At 37.9% G+C, this 22,586-nt stretch overlaps 2 protein-coding genes across 4 annotated transcripts in view; one reads left to right on the top strand and one right to left on the bottom strand.

The window, feature by feature from the left end:
- TMEM117 (transmembrane protein 117) overlaps positions 1 to 22,586 on the top strand; it is a 181,516-nt gene that overhangs the window by 15,102 nt on the left and 143,828 nt on the right. For all 3 annotated transcript variants that reach the window (XM_083858729.1, XM_083858730.1, XM_083858731.1), the window contains exon 3: positions 12,029 to 12,161. In XM_083858729.1, coding sequence (XP_083714855.1) covers positions 12,029 to 12,161 — 133 coding nt within the window. The remainder of the gene's footprint in view (positions 1 to 12,028; positions 12,162 to 22,586) is intronic.
- Positions 4,158 to 9,935, bottom strand: LOC310908887 (P2Y purinoceptor 1-like; the record flags this gene model as incomplete). The annotated part of the gene is made up of 2 exons (XM_083860320.1): positions 4,158 to 5,182; positions 9,866 to 9,935. The coding sequence occupies 2 exons, from the start codon at positions 9,933 to 9,935 to the stop codon at positions 4,158 to 4,160; spliced, it is 1,095 nt and encodes a 364-aa protein (XP_083716446.1).

Genomic DNA, 22,586 nt, shown 5'->3' with positions numbered 1-22,586 from the left:
TGAGCTGGGTCAGTAGCTGAGACCTTGACTGTTACCTTTTGTGACATTAGGCTGCATTTTACCTTAGATTGCAGAAGCTGAGAACTGCAGTGCTCCCTGATTAGGGTTCACCTTTCCCAGCTGGAGGAAGCCCCATCTCTGCTGACTCATGTGAAGTGGAAGGGACTGAGCTGGTGAGTGCCAAGCTGGGAGAAGTCCTGAAAAGAGCACTTGGGAGGGCTGTAGGTTTGATAGGTCCCTGCAGGAGGCCAGCACATCCCATCATCTCTTGATTGCAGGCTCCAGGCAGAGCACAGGGAGACTTGGCCACTCAGAGTCTTGGATGTCTCTCTAAAGCAGGAGCGGAGAAGCTGCATTTCTTTATAAGGCAGAGGATGCACTTAGCCATATCACCTGCCTCTGCTGTGGTTCCTCCAGCTGTAGAATCAGTCTAGACATATTTTTTCTCCTGCCTAAAGAGGTTTGGCTTCCACAGGTGAAAGCAATGTACAATAGCGAAGTATTTTAATAGCATTGTGGTATTGTTTGTTATAGTTTTTTACCAAGTGAGGTGATTCTGAGGCATGGCAAAGAAAAAGTTTGATATCAGAATACATTCATTTATGTATTGAAAAGTCATGGAAAAAAACCCCCCACAACTATTACTAGTTGTTAGAGCGGTATGTATTTATCGACGTCGAGATGCTGGGGAATAATTTCACCAAAGACAAGCATACCCCCCAGGGGATTTGCCCCCTTTCTTATTTCCGGAAGTCTTATATATGCATGACATCCCACAGGCCCTCTTCATACATATTCATTTCCTGATCCCGCCCATCCTTGCTTGGTATGGTAATTACTCCACGCCCTTCTGGACATGCTCAGTCCTTAGTGGTGGTGGTCTCCAGGCCGTGGTGGTGGTCTTCTTTCATTCACCTCTTCACCTTTATCTCTCCCATGTGGGCTTTGGCCCTCTTGGCACAATTTCAAGAGAACATATCATCTTAGAGTCCATGTTCTTCTCTTTATCTGTGCCCTTAATACTGTTACTCTGTTGTTTAGGCTAGTTCTTCTAGTTCATCTTCTGACTATGCTGAAGGTTTCATACTTGTAATGTTTAAATATATCCGAAAGGGTAATAGGCACAGTGTTACTAAATGCCATCTCATATATTCTAAAATACTGCTTGGAATATATTCTAATATACCGTATATGCTCTTTAATCTACTATAAAGGATCAATTGTGATTTCTCAAATCTATGCCCCATGTATATTGAAGAGAAAACTGAACTTTTAAGAACATCTGAACATTTTTATTTAAAAAAGTAAGCTCTTGTCTTAACAAGTAAACATTTCAGTAGTTTCTCTGTGAGATGAAAGTATTACAAAGAAAAATAGAGAATATAAAGATTGTTTTCCGTAGCAACTTTGGGAAATTTATAGCAAAATTTCAACTTAAAATTTTTTTGGTTTAACAATTTTTGCTTACAAAACAATGCTGAATGTACAATAATTGTACAGTAAATTAAATGACAGTAAAGTTAATGGCAAAGTTGTTTCTCTAACAACAGCTGAGCACATTCATAAAAGGTCAAATCTTTCAGGCCATGGTCTATTCTGTGTTCATTGAATGTATTATGAAGATGTTAAAATATCTGTATAAGGTACAAAAAAGCTACCTAGATCTTGCAGTCAGTTTTGTAGGCTAATGCATTATTACAATATACTATAATGTGTTTAAACATAATAATAGTTAGGTATTTTACTGAATATCATGTCCTCAGATTTAATCCAAATAAAGATCTGTGAGAAACCAATATTGCGACATACTTGTCATAGTAGAACAAGTTTACTTTGGCTCTTGGCTGTTTAGTTTATTGTTCACTTATTGTAGCAAAATGGAATAAACATTTAATTTTATTTGTTTATATAATTCTATCCAGGTAATATTATAATAAAACATTTTAAGACCATGTATTTCAAAGTAAAAATATAAGCAAGTAAATATGAACAGATGTCTTGTGCCTTTTAACTTTTACTTTGCAGAAAACATTTGGTTTCAATCAGGGCAACATTAGCATAAAATCAGCCTAGTTGAACAAAAATGCTTTTTAAAAGTGTGTTTAATTGATTATATAACCATTTATAATCAGGAACGCAAATGTCTAGAACCCTTATCAGCTACTAGAGTATATTCACTGCTAAGTATAATGAGAAACAGGAATAGCTTATGGTAAGAGATGGAAGGATGTTTTTTTAAAGATTATCTAAAAAGCAGTGCTTTTAGACTGAGCCCAGGACAAAGGCATGCTGTGTGAGATGTCCAGGCCAGGAGAACAGCCAGCAGAGGCACTGTGGCACAGATGTGTTTTGTAGCAATGCCCTTATCTGCTTTTTTTCCTTCTGTTCTTCATTATTCAGGGCTGGTTGAGACTAATCTTTTTAGAAGCATTAGATTGTTTCTTCTCTCTTTTTTTCCTCCCTTTTCTCTTACATGCATGAGCATCTTTGGACCTCTGTTATAGATGGCTTTATTGATAGATAATTAATGAACTTTGTAGAACTTGTGGACACAGACAATGGAGGCAAACAGACATGGAGGGATGTTTCCAATAGACAATTAAAATATTCTTTTAAAAAAATTACTTTAAAGTAAGAAAAATTGAAATAACTAGAAATATCAAGGGAAAGAAGCAGTACTTATAATGAGGTAAGTACACACTGACATGCAATTTTTCTGTGGGATTTTGTGAGTGTAGTAGTACATCCCAACACTTGTAAAGTGTTTCAGATTCTTGGGACCAGATTATTTTCTTGTCACAGTTACAATTAAAAAAATTCTAGATTTTATATCTCTATATTCAGTAAATACAATTGAAACATAGAACAAAAGAGATTGAATATCCATGTAGAGTAGAATAATTTTCTAATATATACAAGGAGAAAATTATATTAAAACTGTGGAAATTAAAGAATTAAGACCATACAAGATCTATTAAAATCTACTTTGTCATCAGTAACTTTGGAAGTAAAGTTAATGTGCTCGTTGGTACATGGACTTTCATATTTAATGTGTGGAATAATGTGTGGAACTTGGCAAGAAAACAAGTCAGCAGGTGGCTGATTATTAGAACATGATTATTTTGCCCATACAGTGTGATGAAAGAAGACATATTTAATGACTCTTTAAGGTGGATGTTCTGATGACTGTTGTGCTGTTTGAATGACTAAAATATATTGTAGTCTAATTATCTTGGACTGTCCTGAAACTGTGATGCTGAGACCCCAAAGGAACAGGAGAAGAAGCATTCTGTGTAATGGCATCTCTTACCTTTCTTGCAGCTCAGCCACTTTTTTATTTCAGAGCTTTTCCAGGGCAGACTTCTCCCAGTTGGGGATTTCAGAGTTCATGGCAAAACACAGACTCCCCTGAAGTGGAGCACTAGTAACAAACATCTGTAATTGCAGGGGGTTTGGGGGGAACCCTTGCTGCCTGGGAGAAGGCTTAGCAGAGCTCTGTAATCCATGCCTGTTTATTTCATGAGCAGATTCACTGTGGCTCTGACTATCCTCAGGGACTTTATCTCACTATTTATTGTTTGTTTGTTTGTTTTTTGAAATGTGCTGCACTTTCCTGGGTTAATGAGGTTCCACTGCCAGTGGAACTCTAGTGCAAGCAGCATTAAAATGAAGTACTTGTAGAAAGCCTCTCTGCAAATGCTCAAGCAGTTCAGCTATAAGCATTCTGACAGTTATTAATTGCACAATCACAATCACAGCAGCACTTACAAACAGATGAAGAAATAATTAACGGAAACTGTAAGGAGGCTCCTCAACACTGTCTGCTCTTAATCTCTATTTTTCTCGCCCAGAATTAAAGGAGAACTTAGAACTTTTACTTAGAACTTTTTATCATTTTTTTATTCCATGTTGCATGTACATACAGATAGAAGTATTATTTCACAATAAATTAGGGTATTTAACAATATTCAAGATGCCAATTCTGTAAAGCTAGGAGCTGCTAGTGTTTCTTATTGTGTTAAGTTTTACTCTGCATTTCTGTGTGTTCTTGTCTATTGGAGAGATATCTGTATAATACAGGAGACTAAATATGAAATGGGTCTGATGACACGAAGCCAAAGGAGCAGTTGGAGATGCAGGTCTTTGTAGACTGGTGTTTAAGTCATTGTTCTCAGGGACAGGCTGATGTTGCTTACCCTTCCTGTCAGACAGCAGCAGTACTGGCATTTGGGATGACATTTTATACTTTTAATTCTTTGATAGAATGTCTTATTTGCTATTGTAAAAATGATTGGGTCAAGGCAACTGTTGATGCTGCAGATGATCTCTGTGACTTTGTAAATGGCACCTAATGTGCTTATGTTCCCACAGGGTGGTTGACAATTAATTCTGTAAATTACTACCACCATCATCATAACATGGTAAGGTATGAAGGAAACAGCGAACACAATCATAGCAGCTGAAATCAGTAACAGAGGCCTAACAAGTCCGTTCCTTCTTTGCTGACGTTTACTGAATTGTAGTAATGCTTTGAGAGTCAACATATAGCATGTAAAGATGACTGTGACTGGAATCAGGAATCTCAATACAATTTTGGAGAATGTGAATGGCACAGCAAATTGTAGTGGTTCATCAGTGCTGTCCAGGTAATTTACGATGTCATGCTGTCTTCTAGCTGCAACCATGGTGTAGTAAATCTCAGGCAGCGATGCAATCACTATGAAGATCCACACCCCGATGGTGCAAAACACAGCCTTTTCTTTGTCCCACCATGTTAATGAACTGATGGGATGGACAGCACCTATGTATCTGTCAAAACTGATGAGTGTCAGGAAATACACGCTTCCATAGATATTAATACTAAAAAATAGTCCTATGATCTGAAAAAATGCTTGGCTGAAATAGACAGCAAACTTCTGGATATTATAATATACTGAAAAAGGTGCTATGAGAGTCCAAGTAAAGTCACACAGTGCCAAATTAAAGAGAAATATGGTATTGGTAGTCCATGTCTTCATGCAGTAAACATAATGTCGTAGTGCAAGTATGTTGCCTAGAAATCCTGTCAATAAAGTGAAAAGGCAAACCAGAACCAGCAAATAACAGTACCACTCCAGGTTAGGATTTCTGTTGCAAATGAAAATAATGCATGTACCATTCATCATCTGTCCACGGAGTACGCCTGAAGGGAAAAGAGAGACCAATTTTTATTTTATTTTTAAAATAAAAATTGAGTTGGATACATTGCATTTAAAATTCAAACATTAGAAGTTAAATTCAGTGTGTTTGAACTGGCAAAAGAATCCAGAACAGAGTATAATGTACAAACTCTCTCCTCTATCTGAAAAAAATGTGAACTCCAAGTAGGTAACACAGCTTACTCTCCAGCACCCACACAAGCAGATCTTCATGAACTTACATGCAGAGCTTTATATACTTTCCTCTCTGCTGTTTACTGCAGTGTATGATGGATGCAAGAAATGAAGTGTGCACTCCTAAGTGAGAGCAGTGTCCCTTGGCTGCTAATGTGTCTGTATCTATCTTTGGAAAAAGCAGAGGAGGTGACAGAAGGACAGTAATTGCCCATGCTCATTCCATCATTGCTTTGATTGCCTTGAGTATTCATATGGGGCCTAGGGGCAAGTTTCATGTGGGCAGCTGTGCAGTGAGCTGTGACTGAGATCAAGAGAACAGCATCAAAAAAAATGAGGATGAATTTCTGCTTTTGGTGAAGGCCACAGAAAATTTTTAATCTAAAGTACTAGACAGAGTGCTTTTTTTGACCTTTTTCTTTTATTTTCTTCTGTAAATATTTGCCCCAGGATTAAAAGATTGTGCTTTGGTAGGGTTAGAGAATATTCTTTTTGTCTAACTTTATGGCCTACTTTGTATCAATTCTTATTACGGAATATAGATCTGCAATGCATTTTTCAAAACAAGTTTTTAATGCTTGTAAAGTCTTATGCTTAATTCCAATGGATTTTTTACTCCTAATGAAACCAAAGGCTGGAATATTCTGTCAAAATGATCTGTCACCAGTTGCAGTTTGTTATGTTTCTAGAAAATTTCCAAGTGATGTTGAACTGTGAGGTTTGCCCAAGTAGAAGCTTTGTGTGAAGATCATCCAAACAGCAATTTATATATCAGAGTCCACTACAGTGCTTGCTAGGATGACAGAAGAAAATTTTCATCAGTACAGGCCACACTTTCAGTGGAAGAAGGAACCTTTTCAGAATGTTATGGATTCATGGAAAATTTTGAAACATCTGCAATATGTGTACTAGTGGGTTTTTTCCCCTAACGTCATGCTTTGCTTTCGTGTCAATAATATCTTAATACAAGAAGATAATACCTTTTCAAAAGTTATGTTCACATGGGTCAAAATATAACAGAAATTGCAGCGAAGACCTGCTAAATAAAGACTGCATTATTGTGCTTTGCGAGTTTATAGTCCACTCAGTTACCTGACAAAAAGCTAGTTTAGACTGTACTCAACAAAATTAGGAAGGAGAGTGGTTTCTCTAGAAGCTCAGCAACTAAGGCAGTCAAATGACTTTCCAGGAAATTATGCAGATAGAAAACCATCTGTTCTACTCACAGCGTATTTCACAGGTGGGGAGTATTTGTTCTGTAAATGTATTTTTTAAAGTATTTAAGCACTGGACTTTAACCTAGGGTAGCTATACTTTCCCTGCTTCATAGTCTTTGTGAATATAAAATATTGCACAAACAGTGTAATTGTTTTCTTCTGCTGAAATTTATAAGATATCCCTATAAATTCTTTAAAATGCAAAACATAGTTAAGTAACCTTTTCTCATGGTATGTTCAATTAAAACTAGTTTGAATAGGTATAGGAAGTTTATATTTTCCTAAAATCCTCTTGGCTAGAGTTTGTGTGGTTTTGGAATTAAATGGCATTTCCTGCCTCTCTCCCTTCCTACTCATTACTTTCAAAGGAAGGCACCAGACATTTGATTCCAAGTTGTGTTGGCAGTATGAATATGTTCTAAACTGGCTACAAACAGTATGGCAATAGCTGCATGAGGGAATTGTAATGCCAGGTTCCTGATCTTATTAAGCTTCAAGGGGTCAAGGGCTATAGGTAGGCCTAAATGGAGGAGGCAAACAGCTGTGCCACCTGCTCTGCTTTGCTTCAAGTTGGCCAGATAAAGTCTGGATGTGCAGCCTTATAACTGCATTAGGGCAGTCACAGACTTGAACAAAACAAAATCCCCTATCTCCTTCAACACCTTCAGTTTACTGGGCTGCACTCAGGGCTGAGCTGTATGAAGTTGGTTTTGTAACTGGAAGGGATAGAGCTGTCCAGCTGTGTAAGGTGCATTTGGGGCTCAGAGAGTCATTAGAAAATATGCCTCTTTGTGTAGGCATTTCCCACATGTCTACCTTGGAATTCCTGTTTGAATTTTGTAAAATATATTTCCTGTCTCCCATTATTTCTTTGTATTGTTTTAGAGCTTAGAGACCATAAATAAGACTGAATTCTTGAAACTGTGCTTTGCAATTGAAGTGAGTGATTCACAGGGTAGACACAGGAACAGGTGCAGAGATAAAAAGAATCTTTCCTGAGGTAACTTAATAAGCAAGAGGAAAACACAAGGGGCTTGACCCTCAGCTTGGTGCTATTCCAGGATCTCCTGGTCTTCCATGAGAAGAATTTAAAGCCTTATACAATCAAAGATGCAATCTGACTTCATGCAGGAAGACAGGCAGCATGCCTTGCCCTATGCTGAAGCCATTGGAGCTACCCTGATGTCCAGAAGATATGTGCTGTAGTAATTATCAGAAGTGACCTTTTTTATATCAGACAATAACAAGTTTTCTGTCTACTGTCTTAGCACCAACAGAATAATTCAAACTATAGGAAATTACTAGATTGTTTTCACAGTTCGAATCCAAAATTTTGCATCTGTATTTTAAGAAAATTATCTTTTTCTGAGCATTACAGCATTCACTGCTAAGTCCATGTATTCTTAAGCAAAGCCAGCCAACACACATATGCATATTGTATTGGGGCAGAATGAACAGCAGCACCATGGCATTATAGTGTGCATATATTGCTAGTATGGGCTAAATCAGACTTTCCAAACTTTCAAAAGTTAAAAAATACTTCCCATTTATTGAAGTTAATTTTTCACTTGAACAGTTTCAGTCATTGGTAGAGATGACCTTGAGCACTAAGTGGGCAGAAAGAGCAATCCCTTGATGAGGCACCCAGAATTAAAGGACTACACCTGATTCAAGGAAGAGCTTGGTAATGGAATATTACAAATATGCCCTGGAAATGGTTGACATTTATGGTTTCAATCACTCATAATTAGGACAAGAAAGCATGCTAAATGCATGGGTAAGAACTTGCTGTTTCTCTTGTTTCTGCTTTTGCAGTTTAATAGTTCAAACATCTTATGGGCTGTGGATCTAAAGATACTGGAAAAGCTTTCGTTTTTAAAAAAGTGATCTGTTTGACTCAAGTTTTTGTATCTGCCTATTGAGTTCTTTTCTCTTGGACTGGAAAAAAATACTGCCTGGTTTGTTGCAGGACCCTTAACACCTAAATCTCTGCTACCCTGTGTTCCCATAGTACTGTTGATGTGCTCTCCAAAGCCTTGGAGCAAATAAAAAGACCTGTTTCCAGTAAAAAATTACATTTTGAGGAAATGTCTGATGGAGCTAGGAAACATTATCATAGGAGAATCTTGATTTTTGTGTATAGTTAATTCACAGTTTATCACTGGCAGTCGTTCATATGGCATTTAACTTGCATTTGCAAAGGTCCATTAGGCATAACATGTTTATTTGTAGTTTTTTAAGTATATCATTTTTTATGTGTAAATAAATCCTAATAACCATGTTCTTGTCTGTCGTACCTGATTTATTTTACATTTTTAACAAGTTTATAATAAGCAACTAATTTTTTTGAAGTAAAAAAAAAAAACAACCACGCAAACAACATAAAAAACAAAGTTGAGTCAAAAACTTATTTTGTGTAATATTATTCCTTATCTACTCTCTTTGCCCCTTGCTACTTTTTTTGTTTGTTATTCTTTATAGTAAAAGCCCTAATTTTACATGAACTGTTTTATTTTTCTGGAATTACTCTGAGAATTTTGTTGGGCTGTTTGGAGTTGTACTTTAATCTAGTACAAGTCTATTCCAGTTACTAGATAGGTTTTTCAAATTTCTGACCATTCACACCTCAGAATATTTCTGTTATGTGTGTTTTCAAAGTGTAACATTTTAGCTCATTTTATTAAAAAAACATTATATGGAGTCCTAGGTTTTGTTATAAAAAAGCATTACTTTCAATTTTTACTTTAACAACTTACCTGTTATGTCATCATCTGATGCAACCCATTTTTATTTCAACTCAATTGGTATGAAAGGATATATAAAGCAATGTGAGCGTTAGGTGGATCATTTAACATAGTTTACTATAACTGCATTTAGCATGTTATACATACTGGTATGGCGGAACAATAAATAATATCTGCAACATTTGTATGCAGTTAGGTAAGAAGATTGTGCTAAAATCCAATTCCTTTTGTTTTTATATATCAGTATTGTGATTAAAGTACATTTTTTTTCAATTATAATTTTAAAAAATTATGTTGATGAACCCTGCTTGCGAGTGAATGAAGTGCACTATGGCAAACACAAGCTACAGTAGAAGGAAAGTTGAAGTGGAAAAAATTGCCTACTGAAGACAGTATTTATGAAAAAATTATTTTAAGAATATGAAATTTATACATCTTTTTAGGTATGAATCAGTGTGTAATAACTAAATAGGAAAAAGCAATGCTTTGGAGAGTACAGGTGCAATGAATATTTATTAAATCTTTCTCTTACCTGTTTTAGAAAAGTTGGAGTTACTTGTTTTACAGAAGTCTAGATTCCAGGCTGTGTTTTTTCTCTCCATTAATCAGGACCTCCTGAAATTACAACTCTATTTTGTAAGTACTGTTTGTTATCCAAGGTGTTGGTAATATTCCATATGCAATGGCAGCTGTTCAGAGAGCAGGTATCAAACTGCAAGGGAAATGTCTTTTATCATTAAGCCCCTCCTCTCAGTAAGTCAGGATAATATGCTATTGCCATAGCAGCCTCCACTTGCTCTTTAGGGAAGGACAGACTTATGGGACATCTGCAGTCCAGCTAGGTCTAGGGCTGTCATGGTTTCCAGCAGTGAAAGCACAGAAGAGTACAGGGGCTTGGGGTATATATATGTGTGTTTGCACTTTCTTCACCTTTCTTCACTCACTGAATCCTTGTTGCTGCCCTACTACTGGACTGGTCTGTTGACCTATGTTGCTCTTGTCCCATTGTAGAGCTTCATTCAGCTCCCTTGTGTTGCTGTAGGACACGAAAGAAAGATGAGAGACTCCAAATGTTTCAGAAGGTGAAGAGCATAGAAAAGACACTTTATTGTCTAATTCTTACTATTTTTTATAAGGTGTTCTCATACAGACTTGACATGATTGTTGAATAGGAATGACACCTCTCTAATCCTGTTGGTTAAACCAGAGGAACAGCAAAACACCACCTGGAGAAAGATTGTTTTGAGAAAGGATAGTTGTTTGCTAAGATTGTTTTGAGAAGAAGCTTTCTTGAGAAATATTTCCTTGGGAAAAGTTAGCAGCTGCTAGCAGGCTAAAATCTCTCAGATGCAGAAATAACAGGCCCACACCCTTATACCTGTCACTTCTCCTGCCTCAGGGTTCCCACATCATTCCAAAGTCTCAGCTTTGTCAAAGAACTCTCATCCTCCAGCTGCTTAATCCAGAGGTCACACCCTACCTCTTCAGCCCATAGCCCATGTCTGCTCCAGGTCCTCAAGTCTTCCTCCCCCAAACCTTCATCTCCATCTTCAGTTGTCAGCAGCAAATGCCAGTCCTGGGATCTTTCTGTCTGCCTGAATGAGCACTTCAAATTTTTTATTATTTTCTTCCACTTTATGGATTCCCCCTGTGTCCAGCCCTAACCAATGCTAAATGTGGGCTTCGTAGTTCAACAACCAACTCAGAGAAATCACCTCCATCTCAGACCATTTCATGTCTCAGTCTGCTATATCACTTCTCTTGACACCTCCTGTCCAGCTCCTCATATTACTTGTGTTCTCCCTGTTTTGACATCTTGTAGCACCAGACTGCACTGTCTCCTTTTTAGATGCTGTTCTTTGCCTTGCTGCTTGAATTATCCATTGTCTTTCTTTACCCACTCTTGGCTCTGGTGTGGTACTTTCAGCCTTGCAAAAGCAAATTCCCATCTCTTTTGCTGGTGAGGTTTTCAATACTCTAAACAATTATCTAAAGGCAAGAGATGACAGAGAAGAAAAGCTAGCCCAGAAAAAATATGCTTGCAACAAAAATATCATGAAAGTTTCACTTAACACCACTGGTGAGAACAAGCAGAGCTTCTTTTCAAATGGCAAGACACACCAGTATTCTTTGAAGAAAGGTATTCTTTGCAGAATGAAGTGTAATACCATATCATATGATTAAAGTGATTAGGCCTAAGAAAAACATACAGTGCAGAATTCTACACAGACTCATAATTTGATTTCCAGATTAAATTAGAGAAGCAAATAATATTTGTCAGTGGACAAACCTGAAATACTTTGTGCTGTCTTAGACATGAAAAGCTGTCTTAGACACAAAAAAGGAAAATTATGTATGAATCAGTAACGTTTTTTAGCATTTGAAATGCATTGTTATGGCCTGTGGTCTTTCTCATCATCTCTTAAAAATACTGCTATTAATAAGTTATTGTTGCATTCTTTTATTTTTCCCCTTTGTATTGCAAATAATTTGTAATTTTGTAGCAATAATACCTGTTCATGCTGAACTCTAGAAGGGTAGTTCATCTGCATCTAAGTCTGTCCTCCTCAAACACAGTGGAATAATTAGATATAGGAAGAAATACAGTTTTGTACTTTATTTTGGTTTTATTACAATGTAAACATGTATTTACTGATTGACTAAACTACACCTTCTCATCGTTTTTTTACCATAGGTCAGTTGCTCCGTCTGAAAATGTTTCGTGAGGACCATGGGTCTTGGATGACAATGTTCTTCAGTACCATCCTGTTCCTCTTCATATTTTCTCACATTTATAACCTGTTCCTCATTATGGCAGGGAATATGAGGTAGGTTCCAGAACTTATTTTTGTGTCTTTTTCTCTAGAATATGCTTTACTGTAAACATTTTTTCCCTCTGCTTTTTTTTTCTGTGTTTAGGTAGAATAGTAATTTAATTGGTTAATTAGGCAAGAGGATAAAAGTATAGAGTCCTAGACTAATGTTAGCAACTGTTAAATCATGGTACTAATGAACATTGTACCTTTTTTTTTAAAAAAAATTAAAATTATAGCTAAATCAATTTTATTTGAAGTTAGGGCTGAGTGGTTTACCAGATTAAGCATTACTATTGTGCCCTGGGGAGGAAGTTCAGAGTTAAAAGTAATTGAAACATCTAAATTTTAGGAAGCTCATGGATATTAAATGGGTAGTATAGTTCTGTTTTGGTTATGTACAATAATATTTGCTGATCCAGTTTGTTTATAATATTCTTAAATTTTTTTTCCCCATAAGGTGCTCTGACAGAGCAAAATTGTGTTTGGCTGAGGGAATAACAGCTATCTATTAAATATGGATTTATTTTAAATGGACCTCTTCATATTATTTTTCTGACTTAAGACCTGCTTTCTCCTATTATCTCAAAATTACCATCACTTTCATGTGTTGATTTTCCTGAGAAAACCTATATTTTTAGTCATCTAGTAAGTACAAAATGAGTTCATTGGACAAAAACCCCACAGCAATGTTGCTTGTGAAAGGCAAGATAGCATCTGAAGACTTCCCAGGGAATAAGAAATCCAAAGTATTTAAGAGTTGAAAAACAATGCAAATAATTAAATTCCTTTTTCCTAACAGACTATCAGAGCCCTACCAACAGACCGATGAGTTATTTAATGGGCTATGGTGTGGTGTGTTACAGATCTTAAGCATGTCACCAAAAATGCACAGCGTTCAAAGTCCTGTAAAGAATGGGACATAAAGCAAAAGATGAGTAGGGGGCAGAGTGGCTGTCACTGAATGAACACAAGAACAGACCAACTGGGATAATGGAGAGATTGTGACATGAGGACTTGTTGGGAAAGTTGAGGCAGGAAAAGCTTACAAATATGATTGCTTGCAAGAAATACTGAAAATGTAAAACCTATGAGTGAAATAGAAATGAAAGCCAGCTTTGAGATGTGATCATGGCAGGCAGGAAGACAGTGATTAGCTAGAAGATGGGTGGAGTGATAACAAACAAAGGGACACCAAGGGACCCAAGGGTGTAGCCCAACTAAGGTATCTGGGAAAAGGTAGATAAGAAAAGTAGTCTTTAGAGTTTAAATATAGGATTATACAATGATATAGTAATTCTCATAGGCTTATGCAAAGTCTGTAGGTTTTGTATCTCGTGCCGGTTGGTCACTGTAAATTAGAATATTCAACACAAAAGGAGATATAATGTATTGTAACAAGGTCCTCACTCTTTTACCTTACCTCTCTTACCTGGCCCACTTCTCTTACCTCGCTCACCTCCCTTACCCCTTCCACCTCACTTACCTCTTTCACCTCTTACCCTCCTGCTCTCTCTCCCTCTCTTTTTGGAGCCTCCCTTCAGCCGAGGCTGGTGGCTGGAGGCAAAGCCCTTTTTACCCATGACCCTTGCAATAAAACCATGTGTTCTCTCAAGAGCGTCTCAGGTCTGCAGAGTTCCCTCTCCCTGCCATCCACAGATGATCCTACAAGGACTAAATATATTGGTTTGAGCCAGGCAGGTAAAGCAGCAGACTCACTGAATGTTTTATGAAATGATCACACTAATGATGTGGTAAATATGAATAGGTGCTCAGTAACTGGTGGGATAATTAGGATGAGGAGTGCTGGGAGCATTGCAGGTTTCTGGCTTCCCTATTTACATAGTCATACTATTATTGGTATTATGTTAAGATTTATATTTAGTATATTCTAATATATTTGGTATGTTCTAATGTTCCGTAAGCTAAAACCAGCTAGCTGTTAGACAAAGCATTAAGAATTTTGAAAGCCTGACTCATGTCTGGAAATCAGATTTCATTTGTCCTTGTCCACATTCCTGTATTTGTTACAAGCTTCCATTATTTGCCCTGAAGAGATTGTGTGGCCATCAGCATCCACATCCATGGAAATAGGCATGGCCTAGTAGTAAAATAGCTGTGTCAAGCAATGTGCCCTCTTGCTTTCTGTGGGGTGAAGCCTCTCCTTTCCTGGAGCTTATGCCCCAGCTCTGGATTTGTTGTGACTCTTTTGGGAGGTTCACCATAATGTGCTCATGGAATTGCATGGCTTTTTTTCAAAGTGGGCTTAGGACTCATTATGGACATGTTGTCTCTCCATTCCAGCAAGAAAGGATATGGAACAAAGAGTTTCAGTCTCAAACAACAGAACTTAAATCAGTAAAATAGAGGTCTTAGATCAGTCCTCTCAAAGTTGGGGTAGAACAATGTGTAGTACTTTTGAAAAGAAGGTTTCTGCAATAAACATCAAAGCCAACTGCTCCATGTTGCCTTAAGGAAGTATTTCAAGGAGTGCATTAGTTTTTCTTGAGTTAATGTAATCCTTATGAAAGCTATTTCCTTCATGGCTTGTATTTGTGCAAAAGAACAGCCCTGTCTATATGTTTTACCACAGTGCCTTACAGGAATGACTGTCATCAGAGAGGCTGGTTTCCAGGATGAAGGTCAGAGTTTGTGTGCATGAAGGTTATGGTGTTTGTGGAGAGAAAATGACCTTTGAGCCTGTGTGCTCCGAGGAGACACAGGCATCCCAGATTATACATCTTTCAATACAAGGGCTATGAAGCCTTCCTGTCTACAAGACTAAGTGAAAAAACATTCTTTTTCTACTTTTTCTTTGTTTGTTTTTTTTCCTTACAATGTGTCTGGATCACCTTTCCCTGAGTGCTGGCATTAGAGGGATTCTCATGAGTTTCTTTATGTCAGATGTTTGGCCTCTTCAATGAAAATCCCTTTCTGGCACACAAGTAGGAAAGTCATACATCCTGCATTATACCAGCATGGATGATTACAGCAAAATCCCTTTTGAGGGCTTGAGAAACCTGTGATTGAAAGCTCTGTCATATAACCATATCTAAAAAAAGGTATATTTTACAGTTGCCAAAATTCAAGGGTTTTTTAAAAGTATTTTTAAGGCCACTTCATATGTGTCTTAGTGCAGCAAACCTAAAAAAGTGTGAATATATAGCTTAAAAAAATGTAGCAGTAGGGACTGTAGTTTGCAGGAAGGAGCACAAGCTGAATATTGTGTTCAGTTTTGGGCCCCTCACTACAAGAAAGACATTGAGGTGCTGGAGCATGGCCAGAGAAGGGCAATGAGGCTGGTGAAGGGTCTAGAGAGCAAGTCATAAGAGAAATGGCTGAGGGTGCTGGGGTTGTTTAGTCTGGAATAAAGGAGACTTAGGGGAGATGGATTCACTGTCAACAGTGACCTGAAAGGAAGCTGTAGTGTGGTGCGGTCCATCTCTTCTCCCAGGCATTTACTGACAGGATGAGAGGGAATGGCCTCAATTTGTGCCAGGATGGTGTGTATTGGATATTAGGAAAAAGTACTTCACAGGAAGGGTTGTTGAGCATTGAAACAGGCTGTCCAGGGAAGTGGTGGAATCACAGTCTCTGGAAGTGTTCAAAAGACATGTGGCTCTTGTGGATATGGTTCAGTGGTAAATACGCTGGTTCTCAGTTAACAGTTGGATTTGATGATCATGGAGATCTTTTCCAATGTTAGCAATTCTATAATTATATGAATAAGTTGCTGGTGTTTGAATATATATTATACAGCTGTCTGCTGGGTGAAAGCATGACTATTTGAAATAAAAATTTTGCGACCGATTGGAATGTGTCCTTTTAAATTTAAAGTCACTATTTTTTTCAGTGATATTTCCTTTTAGGAACGTCACATTGTAGGGCACTGACCCACCATACATAAGGTCGCTGTTCTTGTAGTCAGAGCTGAATATCTGGTGGCTATATCTGTTATTCTGTTATCAAAATATCATTGAATACTTTTTTTTTTTAAAGTGAGGGACTTGAGTGTTTATTTATTATCTTAGGTAATTTAGATTCTTGAAATTGAGCAGTGACTTTGAGCTGTGTAACAGATAAACAACGTGCCTTATTTATTAAAGGCTGTATTTGAAACATGACTGAAAGGAGGAAACGAAATTTTACTTTTCTGTATCAAAAAGTGTCTTGCGGCAAGGCCACGCGGTGGCAGCAAAGGGCACGGTTTAACAAGCTCAATCCAGTGAAAGTCTACAGAATCCTTGATATTGAATTTTTTTCTGGGTTTTTCTGTGCCACAAGCAAATTCAGAGGCCTTTATTTATTGCCTCTCTTTTTTTAAAGGAATTACAGGTCTGGAACTGTCTGAGGACTGTCCCATGTTTTTGTCATTTATATGTGACATTTGTACCCTTGTCATACTGAAATATTCAAAGTCTGTACCTACACACACTGAAGTTTTCCCAACTGTATTGCTTTAGGTAGAGATTATATCACCAAAAGGAAATACATTTTCTCTTTTGGGAGCCTGCATCAGTAAATAATGCTTTGATGTCTAACATTACCACAAAGTGATGTATTTCTCATATGACATCCAAAAATCAAAGTTGGAGCTACTTGTCTCACAAATATCAGCTGTCTTGTCTTAGATGAAGAGATTTTCAGTTGTCCAAAGGATGTTCAGCATTATTTAACACTGTAAAGTGTCATTGAAATAACAGACACAAACCCATTTTCTCTTTAGCTGCAAATTATCACATTACTGTAGCAATAATACAATTTGTTGGGATTATCTTCTTTGAGTGTTGCATGTGTCAGGAGAGAGTTTGATGTGAATTTATTGCCTGTGCTGTCAAAAGGCTTTTGGGAGAGAGTACATATTTTTTCTCTTACTGATCAATCTTTTGCAGAAAAAATGTGAAATTTCAACACAGTTTACATTACTTGCAGAAATTCTTTAGGAATAAAAATACAACTTTAATTAATTTTAGTTAGAGTGATTTATTGAATTTGGACCTAGTTACAGTCTGCAGCTGACAAATGCCTGTAAACAGGGCATTTTGTTTTACAAGCTGAAACAAGGAAACAGCTATTTATATATTTAAAAGCCACAATAATAGCTTTCTATTAAATACTTTACCCTTATCCAAATTAGCTACTGCTCCTTTTCCTTTTTCCCAAGATACAGATTATTGTGTCCCTGGAAATGTGTATTTACTCTGAGCTTTAAAAATACATGCTGTTCAGGATTCTGTGTTTAGTTTGTTTGATTGCTCATTAGAGTCAAGGATTAGTCATCATTACCATAATTTCAGAGCAAGATTTAGGGTCAACAAAGACTTTGTTTACCTAACCATGGTTACTATTATACAGAACTGTGAGGCCCATAGTGGATCTATATTAGTCCTCCAGTGTGCTTTCATAGCTGTGTCTACCTGGCCATATGTTTTGTGGGCTTTATGTTGATGTATCCTCTGTGAATATTTGGTGTAGCTGTGTATTTATAATGTAGTCATGCTTAATATTTGGCAAAGATTGTAGTGTTATACTGTGATCTTCAGGAAGTTCAAGCTTTTGTGAACTGCTGGAGGGAAAGGTTCCAAATTTGTAAGGCCACTATGCTGTTCTCAGACACTGATCCTTTGGGGCCATCATTCTTTCTCAAAATGTATGTGGAAATCAGGAACTTGCTCAGAATGTTTATAGCTTCTAAACAGCGTAACCTGTGACAGGTTTACATTATGTAAACATATATAGAGGCAGAAAGTTTATTATGGTTATACCAATTATGGATGTAAAAAATTGCTCTAAGAATGCAGTCTGTAAAAGGTTTTCAAGTTAGCCTTTTTACTGCAGGTTGTCCTTCCAGCTGGGATCCTGAGGCGTAGGTGAGATTATAGCAGCAATAGAAACCATATTTTCCAAGTCAACGTGACTGCAAAGTGTCGTGAGCCAGGATTAATGCTTGAAAATCAAAGTAATTGAAAAATCCAAGCTAGTTCATGGTGTTCCGACTTTTATTGCTAAACATACTCGCAGCTGGTCAAAAAGTATCGCTCCATGTGCTAAATCTGCCACATTGCTTCTATCTTCTGGGAAGTAGACTTCATCAAGCTTTTCCTTCTTCTAAGCCAGGAAATGGCAAAGAATAGAAAATGCTTAATTTAGGTGTAATTACAAGGTGATAATTATGAAAACCCAAACCTTTTAACAACCAAGAAAGTTGTTCCTCAAACCACACTCTGTGTAGAGAAAGGGCAAAGGAGGTCTTGCACATCACGAAACAGTTGGCATGGAATCATCATAGATCCCAGAAGGATGGTATCCCAGAACACCAAAGAGCTCGCTTATCCATAGAGCTACCCCGGAGTACCTGCTGGTTGTTGCTATCAAAGGCTGCCAGAACTCCTGTAGCATAGTTGGCTCTCTCATATGCAGGTCAATCAGTGTTGCTTCGCGTATCTGTCTCTCAGGTCAGCTCAGCGTCAGCTGGGCCACCCTGCTAGCTCTGATACGTTCAACAGTACCTTTGCGTGGGTCTTTGGCTCCGCATCACCTTTGCCTTAGCTGTCTCGGCCGTGGTTTGAAAGAGGGGACACTCCGGAGGCTCAGGGAGAAAAGGTTTTATTCGGGTAACTCAGGGGCAGTCCCTGGTTCCAGGCCTGTGCCTTTGGGGAGTGACCCCTGGCCTCGGTTACAGGGGGTTTTTGTTCCCCCAAAATCTCAGGGGTGGATACAAGTTACAAGACCAATCACACAAAGCCAGGTGGGTAAGGTCAAAATGCAATACACAACACTAACAAATCAGGTGAATTTGGGATGTGGTCCTGTGAGACCCACCAATCCCTGTCAGACACCTCTCCTGAAGGTTTTGGGGTCTGGGGGATGGTGGACATGTGGGGGAGAAATACAATGGGATGGGGGAAAATACAATAGGATGATCGAAACCCAGGGCAGAGGATTAGAGTTGTCTTGGCAACTCTTATCAACCTCTGATAAGCACAATCTAAGACAGGAACTTTACCAGGCTAGGGTTAAAGTCCAAATCACATCAAACCTACAACTAAGAAACTTATGATACCATTCCAGCACCCCCACACATCAGGGTGAGACAATGTTAATCACTTCGATAGGATGTCTGAAATTAATAGGAATTTGTGGAGAGCACGAAACAGTGAGAAAAAAAAATAAATCAAAGCCAAATTATTTTCTTGTAAACTCTTTTAGATAGCTTACAGGCAAAGGCCACAGAATTTCAAGTGACACATACCAGTTTTGGAAGGAGTTCTTTGCCAAGATACAGGCAGAAGACAGCTTGGGATTTAAGTACATGTCATGTGGGCTGACTGAATTAGTCTCAGGTACTTGTAAGTGTTTAGCTAAGAATCATAGTTGTAGCACTGTAAGGCCCCCTTCCTCTGAGAGCTTTAATCCTATTGCCCAAAATCAATGACTGGTTTCAAGAAGGTTGTCACTGATAAGAGATATCAGAGGGAAGAACTGCAAGTGCTGAGCACAGCCAGACCTGTTAGCTATGAACAGCAAGTACAAAGGATGCTGGAGGCTGCAATGGGAGAACTATGGGGGCGACAAAGGCATGTCCAGCACCACAGGGGTGTTGCTCAAACCCAAGACAGAGGGACAAGGAGCCCTGTGGCTGTGTCCTAGCTGTTCTGTGGTGTTGTCATGGTGAGACTGATGTTACTGTGGGAATGTCTTAGGGCTTTACAGACTGATTCCCCTTTCCACTTTTCAAATAAATATCCTTTCTAGTGCTAGGATAAATGACTAGCAAAATTGATCACAGCACAATGTTATTAAACTTTATGCAAAAGTTAATTGATGGCACTATTATGTATTTTGTATTTGCTTTTTTAAAAATATTATGCTTATAGAAAGTGAAGAAAAAGTACTCAGTTTAAGGTGCAGGTAATGGCTACAACATTACTTTTCTTATTTCATACCTCTCTGTATTGAATTGACACATAGACATTGAGAGTGTTCTCCCTTAGCCACACTATGACCTTGTTGCTGTGGCATTGTCCAGTAGGATTATATGAAAATGCTCAGCTCCAGCAGCTCTCTTGCCATTTCAGGAACTATGGCATTGCTGCTGTGTTAGTTTCTCATTTTCTTTGCCCATGGCACACATGAATTGAGTCCCCTGAAGATTGAAAAATACTTTTCCCTAACCCAGATTATTGAGTTCCAAATAGAAAAGCAATCTGGGGAACAAGTTAGTGGGTTACCCTGCGTTTGCAGTTCATGAGGTGAGGCCACATGTCTGTGGGTAATATCTCTGTGTAGAAGGCTGGACTCCAAACACACCTCCTGAGGCTTGTTAGGATACTCCGAGTAAAACATAATTTCTTCTTGTATAGGATATCATGTCTTTAGGTCATCTCACTTTGAACTAGAAAATCTGTAAAGCTATAATCTGCACTTCTAGGAGGTTTTTGCTTTGCCAGGGAAACCTAAAATTGAGGTTTATCTTCTAAGAGCATCTACTGCCAATTTCCATTAGCTGAGGAGCTGGTCCATTACTGTCTTGTTTGCTTTTAGCTTACAGGAGAACATTGAGATAAACACTGTCTTAAAAATAGAAGTTTAATAATGAAAATTTACATAAAAATCAGTTTTTGAAGAAGAAAAGGCTTCTTGACACTTTTTATCCTTCATTTTGGCTGAAAACCGTGAAGATACCAAGTACCTGGAATAGAAAAATCTGTAGCCCAGCTGCCACCCTAGTGAGACATTTGCTTGCTCTCAGTAGTGCTGCTGTATTCTCTTTTTTATTGCTAGACCAGAAGTGGGGAGAAGAGCCCACCTGTCCCTAGCATGCCTGCCAGCAGCGAGGTAGGTGGTGGCAGCAGATGGGGAGGCAGCCTGTTTCCTGGCCCTGTTAGGCTGATGGAGGGGAGGCTGCAGTTATGATGGAGACTGCTGAACACGAAAGCCATGGCAGGGAAGAGAAAGATCTAAAAAGTGCAGGAAGAGACTTTGCAGGCATTTGGTCTCCCCTGGGCAGCAGTGGCAGCAGCAGCTGATGGGATTCAGACAAATCTGGCCCACGTTGTGCTTTCAGCTCCCTTGGGGTAACACAGCATGGTGGTCTGTGCCCTTCTGATAGTCCTGGGTACATCAACTGCCTGGTGCTGGGACATGACTGCTCGTGTGAATCAAATCGAGCATTTGAAGTAATTCTTGCCAGATTATGGCCTTAATGCTGGTAGTTAACCTGCTCTTGCTAGAGAGAGCAATTTGAAGCATCTTTCTTCATTGTTTAGTAGTATAAGGGATAATGGAAGAAAATAGGAAACCAGGTTTGCTTTCCGAGAAAATATGACTGGAGTTTATTTAAAACATTTAAGATTGCAGCTCCTCCCAAAAGTACATGCGTTTGTATGATACATTTTATTGTCATCTTAAAACATCACTGCACAGACATTTTTATAGAAATGTCTGAATTTTGCAAGTGATAATGCATGGCTCCCTACTGCTTTATCTGACGGTGTAACCATCAGTCATCCTAAAAACACAAGTGTAACAAAAATAAGTAGTCAATTAAAAAAATATTTACCTCCATTTTTCAGCAATTGCCTGTTTTCTATGCCTTCTTAAAGAGAATCTCTAAGTGTGATGTAAATAAAACAGTGCTTTAGTGGTTAACTTGCAGGGTTAATGCAGGTTTTTTAAAAACAGGATATGACTTGTATATAATGTCAATTATATGTTCATACCTCTATGAATCAGCAGACTAAGAAATGTGCTTGTACATATAAAGGTTTAAATGTTTGATGCCAATTAAAAATGGACTACCTTTTTCCAAACTAGAAAATATGTATTTTTTTAATGAAAGTCTTACAGATTTTTTTTCACCCAGGCGTATGAATTCTAACATTTGGTTATAAAATGGAAGCTATGAACAAAACCCCTGGCTATATTTTAGTGAGAGAAAAAAGGTTAAAAATATCCAAGTGTTTTAATCTCCATGAATGACATGGACAGATTGGAAATAGTTACCAGATAGTAAAGGGCAAAAATTAAGGTGGTAGAGCAATACTGCATCTCATTCCTGCTACTTGCATTATTTTATCTGATACTTACCTAAGTTAATCTAAAATGAATCTAGCAGTATTTTCACTATGGAATTGGACTTGAATCCTTAGTCTTCTCTTAGCAATACTCGTGTTATGGAGAAACCTTCATACTAGGCCCCCAACAGGAAAAAATACAGGAAATTTCTGGAGGGAGGAGAAGTTTCCAAGATTTGATACAGAAAATTTAATCTACAAAAGTAGTCAGGACCCTAAAGACCTTCTTGCTTTATTTATTTTTTTCCAATTGATTACTCAGATTGCTGTTTTTTTTTTTTCTCTCAGTGGGTCTTTGTGCCAAATCTTGAGTTCTTTAGTCAGAATACCCACTAAATTATCTAGGATTATTTTGCTTGCTAGT

Source organism: Zosterops lateralis, assembly GCF_965231275.1.
Source record: "Zosterops lateralis genome assembly, chromosome: 4".
In the NCBI taxonomy this organism is placed as follows: Eukaryota; Metazoa; Chordata; class Aves; order Passeriformes; family Zosteropidae; genus Zosterops; species Zosterops lateralis.
Note: the sequence above shows the minus strand (reverse complement) of the source record. Positions and strands in the feature narration are given on the sequence as shown.